Source organism: Benincasa hispida, chromosome 1 (genome assembly GCF_009727055.1).
Source record: "Benincasa hispida cultivar B227 chromosome 1, ASM972705v1, whole genome shotgun sequence".
Lineage (NCBI taxonomy): Eukaryota > Viridiplantae > Streptophyta > Magnoliopsida > Cucurbitales > Cucurbitaceae > Benincasa > Benincasa hispida.
In genome coordinates, this window is record NC_052349.1 from 34,248,043 (window position 1) to 34,259,537 (window position 11,495).

Here is an 11,495-nt window from a genome sequence, read left to right on the forward strand (position 1 = left end):
AATCTTCTAAACCTCATAAACTATAAGCCCAATTGGATTGATTTGAGAGAAAAATGTTTTAAAAAAATTTATTTTTATTTAAACACTTTTGATAAAAATTGATTAAAATATATTTGAGAAACTATTTTGAGTGGTTGTCAAACATTCCAATTTTTTTTCAAATGATTTATTGTTTAAATTAAGCACGTGAAAATGTATTTTATTCCAAACACAAAAGCTTTTGCTTAGAAAATATGGGATGCAAAATTTCTTTTACACCTCATAAAAATACCAAAAACCTAAATATAATTTGACAAATTTAAAGTTAATTCTCCACAAAAGATTAAGAAAAAGGTCTTCACAACACTATTATTTGCACACTCACAACAAAGCATTTAAAGATAGTAGCTAGAGAGAAGCAAAAGGCTTATACATACCAAGTTTTAATACCATTAAGCAATAATTTCAAATGTACACACATTTGAAATTAATTAACTTAACCCATTTAAAGTTTGATCTATATATATATATAGGTATTTTTCTTAATTAAATTGCAGTAATGGCAATCTTCATTCCAGTTTGGCAGTGGCCAGGGAGATTGCAAATGAAGAAGTTTTGTCCCTTCACAAGCTTGATTTGATCTTTTCCTGTTTGAAAAACTTTGGAACCCCTTGGAGTTATGCATCTATTGTAACCCATTTTGTTGACAGCCACCACATTGTGTGCCACAGGCCTATAGTTGAATACTGTCACAAAACCACACAAATATTTTTAAAGGGAAGTTCTTCCATTTACATATTAGATGCTTTTTTTTTTTTTTTAATAATTATTATTATTATTAATAACAAGTATAGAAAAATGAACAAAAACATTTACAATACAGCAAAAGTTACTGGCTATCTGCGATAGATCATGATAGACTACTATCTGTGTCTATTTATGTCATGGTAGACACAGATAGTAGTCTATCGTGGTTCATCGCAGATCGACTACGATTGATTATGATATTTTGCTATTGTTTGTAAATATTTTCAGCAATTTTACTTTCTTTCCTAAATGCTTATATCATTGTTTCACTAAGAGCTCATTTGGATCACAGATATTATTTCATGGGTATATATATATTAAATATCTGAGATTTGAATGTCTAAAATGTCTGAGATAATTAATATATGTGTTTGGATATACAGGATAATTAATGTCTGGAAGTTAAATATATATATTCATTTTACCAATTTTGTAAAGAGAAACCAAAATTAAATATTTACTTAATTAAATACAAGAGACCAATTATTCTAGTCATCAAATAAATTTAACATTATTTAATCAATAAAAATAAAAATAAATGAATACTTTTATATTAAATTTTTATTAAACATAATTAATTAATTAATTTAAATTAATTACTAAAATTAATTAAATGAAAGTGGTGGTGGTGGATGTGAATAGTTTAGATAACATAAAATATTAATGATTAAAATATTAGTTGAAATTTATTAAATCTAATTAATATATTTATATTTAATAATTAATTAAAAATATTAATAATGAGTAATTGATATTAATTAATTAATTAAGTTAGTTATATTTTTACTTGTTGTCTCCCAAACATAAAAAATTTCACACTTTTGCGGGATATTAAAAAACCCATGTCATATGAGTTTTGAAATTCCCTGGATAATAATATCCTAAATTATAAAAATTGAAATTTTATGAAACAAAAAGGATATTAAATGTCAATATAAAATTCCATGAAAAACTCGTGAATCAAACGTGCCCTTAGAAACACAATTGCCGATACGGCTCAAACATTTATATACTAAATATTTTTGTAGCATCTTCTTTTGAGTAATGTTTCATTTATTTCCTTCTAAATCATTTAACTAGAGACTAGCTTGGTTAAATTATTATAACTTCAGTATTATCTTCTATTACTTGTTCTCAATAAAATTTAAACTATTTTTTTAGCAAGAAACACGAAGAAGATGTGTACAATGTCTAAACAAATTTTAAACTATATAACAAAAATGTCTAAAAAGCCTTCAAAGTTTTTAATACTGTGTGTATAATACATCTAGAAGATTGACAAAATATTCAACCGATTTTATATTAAAATTTAGGACTCGTTTGGATTGACTTGTGAAGAAAGTATTTTTTTTAAATAATCATTTTTATTTAAACACTTTTGATAAAAATTGATTAAATACACTTGAAAATCTATTTTGAGTGGTTATCAAATATTTCAATTTCTTTCAAAATATATTTTTAAATTAAACACTTAAAAATATATTCTAAATATAACTTAATGTGTAAAAGTTTCTAGATTTACATGATGATATTTTTTATAATTGTGGTTCACTGAATACATCACTGAATACAAAAAATTGAAAGTTGGAATAAAACACTAACACAGTATAAAAATTTTAGAAATGTAAGATATGAACCTTAAAAGTTAAGTCACACGGACGAGCGAGTGGTAAATATGCAATTTAACTTATCATTTCCCAATAACAACATAGACAGAGATCGAGAGAAGGAGGACATAATTGAGTGATTTTAAAATGGTTAAAATCACTCTTACCATTTTTAAAATCACTTTGAAACATGTTTTTAATTATTTAAAATTAATTTTAATGATACAAAATTGTATTTAAAAGTGTAAAATTTATTGTAAATAATTTTGAGTGATTAAAAATGTAATTTAGAGTGATTTTAAAAATGATATCCTTTTGAACCGAATAATGATGATAGTGCTAAGAATGTGTCAATCTAGTTGAAATATCTAAATGCATCTATCGACCTCTCGATCTCGTATATATTAAAAAAATATTACAGAAGTAGTTGTAATCATTTAAAAATGACTCTAACCATGTAGGAAGGTTACCAAGTGTGTCACCGGCTCGAAAGAGCTTTTGGTTGGTCCAGGAGTCGACGTTGAAGGTCCAGCCTTGATCATCTCCAACAGTGTAAACAGCTGCATGAGCCATCTCACAATATTGGAGCAACAACAAGCAAGCCATCACTATGCTTACAGCTGCACTGCCCCTTCCCTCACCCATATTTCTAAAGAGAGAGATATATATTATTAGTTAAACAAAAGTAGTTCCAAAGTGAGGAAGTAAGTTGTGTGGTGAAGGTTGAGATAATCAACCCTTTTATAAATGGGGTGTGTTGGGGTTCTAATGGATCATCTCAATGGCATAAACTAATTACTTTTATTTTAGAATTATGGGTTGTGTAATTATCATCAAGATAGAATATTGAATGTTGGGTTTGGTTAGTTTACACGACTGGATTCATCACTTCCATTAAAAATCGTTTGAAGGGATTACTACAACGTGTCATACAGTTTTGTACAATTAAATAGTGTATATATATATAAGTAACTATAATAAAATACTTTAAAGTTGTACGAATCCAATAGTCTTCTTTTTAATTGAATATATATAAGTGAAGGATTCAAATCTTTGACATCTTTATTAATTGTACATGATTAATTTCAATTGAACTATGTTGATGTATCATATGTTGGCATACTTAATAGTTATTAGAAGGCAAACATATCTTTTTAATAATATATCCAGCTGTGCAAAATTGTCAATGACATTATGGTGACCTTATACTTTATTGAATAATTTTACATTTGATTAGATGTAAAAAACCATTAATATTGTATCTTTTTTTTTTTTTTTTTTAAGTCTTCTTTTAAACTCTAGTTATTAATTTCCAATATAAGCATAATTATACTCTCATAAAACTTGAATTATTGATATCAAGATCATATATTCGATTTTCCACTACACATTTATTAAAATATATATATATATATAAAACTCCATTAACTATATGATGTTAAAATAAGCTCGGATGAGCCTTTCGTTGACCCGCCATTTAAGGGAGTAGAATTAGGAGTAACAACTATAATATATATTATGCGTAATAGATATAGCTCAATTATTTATAGTAATTAGCTACTTGTATTTGTTTTGTTCTTAACGTTCTTTTTGTTTCCTTATGTTGTACTATTTTTTTAAAAAAAAATTATTTGTATTTATATCCCTAAATAATTGTGGGAGCAAATTAAGGATTCAAATTTTTCAAAAGAAAAAGAAATTATGGATTCAAAGATTAAAGACACCTCTATACGATAAGGGTATGGTTTTTTTTTTTTTTTTTAATTATTTAATAAAAGTATAGTTAAAGGTGGAGAATTTGAGTAGTTTGTATAGACACTTTGTTTAAGTCTCATCAAATAAAATTTATTTTCCATTTGAATGTTTTGGTAAATTAGGATTGATAGAAATTTGGCTTTTGTAAAAATGTGTTTGATTTCTAGCCCAATGATTTTCATTTTCTTTAAAGAAAAGCGTTCAACTTCATAACCACATTTTTTATCTAGGCATTGAAAGAAGTGCAATCTAACACAAATAAGAAGTCTAATCTAATACAAATTGTTACAAACCACACACAATGTTACAACAAGACCAATCACAAGGAATGAAACAATATTAATGATAGTAGAAAGAGACAAAAGGTTTGATAACCTAGTGTAATATTACCTACGTCTTAGGGAAAGCATGCCCTAGAAAAGATAATTTCACTAATATAAAGTTAAGCAATTACAATGTAGTACTTATCTGTTAACCGAAGACATTTATATGGATAAACGGACAACCTAACTTTAATGTGTTATGACAAAATGAGCCTTATAAAATGGATCTTCAGCTTAAAAGAAAGCCAAAAAAAACAAATAGACTTGTAAAATGGAATAAGACTTTGAAAAATGTAGGCAACATTTGTGAAGCTAGTTGTGCCACGTATCAGAGTTTGAAAAATGAACATAACACTTTTCAGATCAATTTTTCTTCTTCATTCAGGCTTATACACTCTCTCTAGTGTTATGAGATTCTCCCTACTTCTTTCACTGGTTCTTGATTGTTTTGTGCAAATTGATGAGTAAAGATGAAGAAAATGAAACATGCAATACAAGAAAAGAAGAGAGGAGAAGGAGATCCACACGATGATTATAGTGGTTCAGTCATTAAGACTTACATCCACTTTCAAGGTAAGAGATACTTTTTTATTCAAGCTTTTCTGAAGTGTACTCCTTTTGTTTTTATAGATCTACTCATGTATGAGCTCTCTATCTCTTGATTTCTTAAATTCAGTACATATATATAGAGAGAGTTAGTTAAAGACAGTAATCCTGAGAAGTTAGTTTATTTTGTTTCAACTAACTTCTCTAACAAACATGTTATTACTTGTGTGAGGTGAGTTGAAAGAATGAGACTTAGCTGAAGCTTGATCTGTTAAGGTAATTTTTAGCTCACTTTCTTTTACAACTCTCCACCTTGAGCTAAAGAATTTCTCATACTTCAAATTTGTTTTGCAGCTTCAACCTTCAGTTGAATGGTCTAGTATTTTTAGTAGACCTAGACAATACTCGAGCTTAGAGTGAACCACTACCTTGGTTGGGCAGTTAGATAAGTTCTCTTCTGTTTTAATTTTTTCTATTTTGATTTTTCCTTTCTCTATTTTATTTCTCATAAAATGCATTCGAATGTCCACATGCTTTGTTATGAAACCGAGGATTTTTAGTTAGGAAAATTGTACTTTGGTTATCACATTTTATGCTTACTATTTTCTGATTGAAACCAAAGTCTGATAGGAGTCCTTGTAGCCATTTAGCTTCTTTTACAACCTCTGTTAATGCAATGAACTCTACTTCTATGGTATATAAGGCTACTATAGACTGTAGGTTAGATTTCTAGCTCATAGTATTTCCTCCAAACTGAAAAACATACCATGTTATTGACCTTAGCTTGTTTAACTCTCCAGCAAAATCTGAGTTAGAATAGCCTATTAGACTTAGGCTAGTTGTATCATGGTGTCTATATAAGAAGCCCTTCTTCTGAGTTCCCACTATGTATCTAAAAATCTACTTAGTAGCCTCTCACTGTGTCTTCTCTGGATTTCCCATATACTTGCTCACTAAGCTGGAATAGTGAGCTAAATCAGGTCTAGTACATACGATTAGGTACATTAGGATACCTGTAGCATTAGAATAGAGGATTCTCTCAATTACTTTCTTTTGATTTTTAGTAGTGGTAGAATCTGGGGCTGAGAGCTTGAAATGTTGAACGATTAGAGTACACATAGCTTTAGCTTCTGCCATATTAAACCTCTTTGGAACTTTAGATGTATATTCAAATTGGCAAAGGAACAACTCTCATTTGCTTCTATTTCTATAGATCTCCATGCCTAGGATCTTCCTTGCAGCCTCTAGGTCTTTCATGTCATACTCCTTGCTCATTTGAGCTTTAATTTCATCTAGTTCACCCATATTACTGTCTGCCAATAAGATATCATCAACATAAAGGAAAAGATATACTTCTTCCTTGTTTGCACATTCTCTTATGTAAACATAAGAATCATAACTACTCATTTTGAACTATAGACTTGAGATGAAATCATCATCGTTTATATCAGCATTATTAGACTACTTGAGTCCATAAAGGGACTTTTTAAGTAAGTACACATGGTCTCCTGCCCTTTTTTTCTTATACCCCTCAGGCTAAGACATGTAGATAGTCTCTTCTAACTTCCCATGTTGAAAAGCTGTAGTGATATCTAGTTACTCTAGCTCTAAATTTCTTCAAGCCACGATGGCTAAAAGTACTCTAATGGAAGTGTGCTTCACCAAAGGAGAAAAAGTATCATTATAGTCTAGCTCTTCTTTTTGAGTGTACCCTCTAGCCACCAATCTAGCTTTGTACCGAACTCTACCTTTATCTGCCTTCCCAAGCTTCTTTTTGAAAATCCACTTACAGGTCACCACTTTCTATTTAGAAGGTAGAGGAGTTAGGGTCCAGGTTTCATTTTTATACAGAGAGTTCATTTCACTGTTCACGCTCTTCACCCACTATTTCTTCTCTTCACTGTTGATAGCTTTTTCAAAGTTCCTCGATTCATCATCATTTAGGTCATCACAGAGGTTTACAAATGCTACATAGTCATCTTCTCTATATCTCTGGGATGACCTTCTTTCTCTTCTACTTCTATCTCTTGTTAGAGTGTAATCTGCTAGGTTCTATGCTTGAGATTCTTGAATTTCTATCTCTATACCTGTCTTTTCTTCTTTAAGCTGATCAAGATGATCAATTTGAATAGGATTAGAAGGGGTCTGATGAGCATTGGAAAGTTCAACCTCATAATGGTCTTGAGCCACTGTTCCATCATCAATTTCAGTTGTTTTCGGATCTTTAAAATCCATATAGAGCATTTCTTCTCTGAACACATCATCCCTACTGATTATATTTGGGTTAGATTTGAAATCCCACAACTTGAACCCTTTACTTCCTTCTGAATAGCCAATGAACATATACGTCATTGCCCTAGGTTGAACTCTCCCTTCCTTGTCTGACATGAATATAGCCCACACAACCAAAAGGCTTTAAGAAAGAGAGGTTTGGAGGATGCTTTTGTTAGGTTGATGCCCTAAAGTCTCGTGTCCTATAGTTCGTAAACAGTTTGTACAAATGCTTGTGTTGCATAACATATGATATTTTACTTCACATCTTGTTTTTGCTCAGTTGTATGTTTTATTTGCTTTACCACAAACCAATAAACATAAAATCCCTGGTTATCTATATGTAACTTGAGCATGTATGTGGTGACATACAAGTGGATCATGTATTAAGTGATAACCAAAATGGTCTGTAGTATATGGATATATGAGGGAAACTTATCCTGGTAATGCTACGGATGCGACCCGTTTTGTGGAATGGTCACAAATGTTGTGACTTGGTCTGATCCTGATTATTCGTGTAGGGGACATGTAAGCGGAGGCGTCCTATACAAAAAGTTTGTATAAGACCTGACCACGAAGTGTTAATGTCTCGTTATATAATACTGTTCATGATAGAGACTTCACTTCACTAGGATGACCATAGGTAACATGATCTCAATCCTGAGTGAGTTGGGAACTCTTGCCATTGAGGGTGGTTCTTTGATTTGTATGGGTGCGAATGACTAGGTCCCTTAAAGGTTGAGTCCAAGGCTTAACGATGTGGCGCCACACACTTTCTCTTAGCCCGAGAGGTGTTCACACATAGTTGAACTATGTTGTATTATTCATTAGAGGAATTAGTGGTACTTAAGGAGTGCAATATAACTACAGGGGCAAAATGGTAAATTGACATAGCTATACTTACGAGCATCTGTGAAGGGTCATCGTACTCATGATTCATTATATTCGATGGTCACAGAAATATATCTGTGGTAAGAAGAGTTCAATTGTTGGTCTTTAGTGGAATGTCTGGCAGTTAACGGATGGTGGATCTCGTCGCTAAAGAGTTTAGTCAGCTATTCACGTACCATTGGAGCTTCGAGCCACAGATTCATAAGGTCCCCTAGGTAGCTTGGATAAAGTCGAGAATCAGTTTTTGGGTCAATTTGAAATGTTCAAATTGACAAGTGGGACTTCAATTATATATGTTAATTATATATGATATAATTGACTAAATGTATGGGATACATTATATTGGAGAAAATTAGATATAAATATAGTTTATATCAAGTGGAGGAGAAATTACTATATTAGTATATGATATCAAACTATAGGGTAAGAATATAATATGATTATATTGTTTTATTAACTAAATTGGTTAATTATGTGATAATTGGCCAAAATATTCTCCTCGATCGTGCGTTAGTGAGAAATTCAGTATTCGGTTAATGTAACTGAAGAATAAAATGAAAATTCATTTTGCAAGAGTTCGAAAAAATCGCAATCGGTGTGAAAATGTCTTAATTGCTTAGCTGAGGGCCTATACGATAGAGCTTCATCGCTTAAACGATCGCACACTCGCATCTAAACGATTGCACACTTTTCTCTAAACGATCGCCTAGCATGCCATGCTTTCTAAACGATCATTTATCTATTACTAGACGATTGCTTAATAAAACCTACACGATCGTGTAGCTTTCTCTAATCGATAAGCATCCCCGCTATACGATAGCTTTCTCTCCCACTTGCTTATCATCTACACGAATAGCACGTTCCTTCGACCTCTACCAAATTCAACAAAGACCACGCTTTGAATTCTCACTCCGAGAATACCAAGGGCTCTAAGTGGTGGTTTCGTCCCCGCTTCTGCTTGCTCGTGCTTATTCGTGTTGCTGACGTTCATGTAGACGATCATGCTGCCATACCCGACTATTTTGCTGGACGATATAGTTCGTAGAGGGTAGTTTCCACTACGCTGAGTTCGATTTGAAGAGAGTCTTCAACTGGTATGTGAACTCAATCCCTTGTATTTTATTTATCAAAACATGCCGTTAATTAATGTAAATTGCATAATTATTTGTAAGAATGCGTGTGTGGTATTTCGGTAACAATGAAATCGGAAAGATCCAAACGCGCTCATGGATGCTCTTCATTAAGAGTTCTTTTAATTGGTATCAGAGCCAGGTTCTGATATTCTAATTTCATTGTTGCAACGAATTACGTATACATTCTTGGTGAGTGCATATCTGCTCTGTTTAATCGTTAAATTTTTGTGGATGTGCGGGTTAATGGATTTTTCTAGTATGTTAGCCTCGGTTTAATTTAATTCTTTTACATTTTTGGTTGATTGTAAAGGCCCCTGTGTTTTTGGGCATTATTAATCGTTATCGAGTCTGTAATTCAAAGTCAGTTTGAGTCTTGAGTCATTCGTGAAGAAGATTAGAGCAAGGGTTGTTGTTCTTCGAGGAAGAAGACAATCAAGGGTTGATCAGGTCGTGTAGACGATGGGGTAAGCAATCGTTGAGTATTGGTTCGTGTAGTCGATGGGATGCTCGCGATCGTTTAACGCACATATGCACTAGACAATCGTTTAGCTCAGCAAGCTTCATCGTTTAGTAACTGACTAAACGATCGTTTAGCAACGCACAGTAAATCAATTTTACTGATGATTACTCTAGGTATGGATATGTTTATCTTATGAAATGAAAGTCTGAATCCTTTGAAAAGTTCAAAGAGTTCAAAGCTGAAGTTGAAAACGCATTAGATAGACGGATTAAAACACTTCGATCAGATCGAGGTAGAGAGTTTTTGGACTCGGGATTCCAGGACTATTTGATAGAACATGGAATCGTTTCTCAACTCTAGCGTTGGGTACACCTCAGCAAATGGTGTAGTGAAGAGGAGAAATAGAACCTTGTTGGACATGGTTCCTTTGATGATGAGTCATGCTTCCTTACCGAACTTGTTTTGGGGTTTCGTAGTGGAGAACACCTCTAGAGTTGTGGAACGGGCGTAAAGCTAGTTTACATCACTTCCGCATTTGGGGTTATCCTACACATGTGCTTGAGGCAAATCCCAAGAAGTTGGAACCATGGTCGAGGTTATGCCTCTTTGTAGGCTACCTCAAAGGTACACGAGGGGGTTATTTTTATGATCCATCAGAAAATAAGGTGTCTGTTTCAACGAACGCTACTTTCCTAGAGGAGGATCATATAAGGGAGCATAGTCCATGAAGTAAAGTCATGTTGCGTGAGCTTTCCAATGAAACTACTGAAACTTCAACAAGAGTTGTTGAAGAGACTACTATATCAGCAAGAGTTATTGATGGAAGTTTATCTAGTAGATCAGTTCTACCTCAAGAGTTGAGGGAACCTCGACGTAGTGGGAGGGTTGCAAACTCGCCCGTTCGCTATCTAGGATTCATGAAAATCCTTGCTATGATAGCAGATGGCGATGTTGAGGATCCGTTGTCTTATTAGAAGGCAATGAAGGATGTTGATCGAGATGAATGGGTAAAAGCCATGGATCTCAAGATGAAGTCGATGTACTTCAACTCAATATGGGATATTGTAGATCACCCTGATGGGGTAAGACCTATAGGTTGTAAATGGATCTACAAGCACAAACAGGGTGCAGATGGGAAGGTGTAGACCTTCAAGGCTCGACTTGTGGCAAAGGGTTATACCCAAATAGAGGGAGTCGAATATAAGAAGACTTTCTCGCTTGTTGCCATGTTAAAGTCGATCTGCGTCCTTTTGTCCATTGTAGCTTATTATAATTATGAGATCTGGCAAATGGACGTCAAGACGGCCTTTCTGAATGACAATCTTGAGGAGACCATTTGTATGGTGCAATCCGAGGGATTCATAGCCCAAGGTCAAGAGCAAAAGTGTTTGCAAGCTGAATCGGTCCATTTACGGGCTGAAACAGACGTCTCGATCTTGGAACATACGGTTTGATACTACGATCAAATCGTATGGCTTTGACCAAAACGTTGATGAACCTTGTGTCTACAAGAAGATCATCAACTATTCAGTAGTCTTCTTAGTGTTGTATATAGACGATATACTACTCATTGGGAATGATGTAGGTCTACTAACTGCATATAAGAACTGGCTAGCGACCCAATTCCAAATGAAATATTTGGGAGAGGCTCAGTTTGTTCTAGGTATACAGATCTTTCGGGATCATGAGAACAAAGTGTTAGCACTGCCTCAGGCATCGTACA

At 33.1% G+C, this 11,495-nt stretch overlaps 1 protein-coding gene across 1 annotated transcript; it reads right to left on the reverse strand.

Moving 5' to 3' along the window:
* Nucleotides 1-525: 525 nt before the first annotated feature.
* LOC120070298 (basic blue protein-like) lies at nt 526-3,038 on the reverse strand. Its single transcript, XM_039022215.1, has 2 exons — nt 2,864-3,038; nt 526-725 (listed from the first exon to the last, which is right to left on the reverse strand). The coding sequence occupies exons 1-2, from the start codon at nt 3,036-3,038 to the stop codon at nt 526-528; spliced, it is 375 nt and encodes a 124-aa protein (XP_038878143.1).
* Between the last annotated feature and the right edge of the window lie 8,457 nt (nt 3,039-11,495).

Bases quoted from the DNA above. Each gene is read 5' to 3' on its own strand.
- LOC120070298 (XM_039022215.1), bottom strand. From the start codon at position 3,038: ATGGGTGAGGGAAGGGGCAGTGCAGCTGTAAGCATAGTGATGGCTTGC. The intron at 726-2,863 runs GTAACCTTCCTA...GTTTTGTGACAG, and splicing joins TCGAGCCGGTGACACACTTG to TATTCAACTATAGGCCTGTG.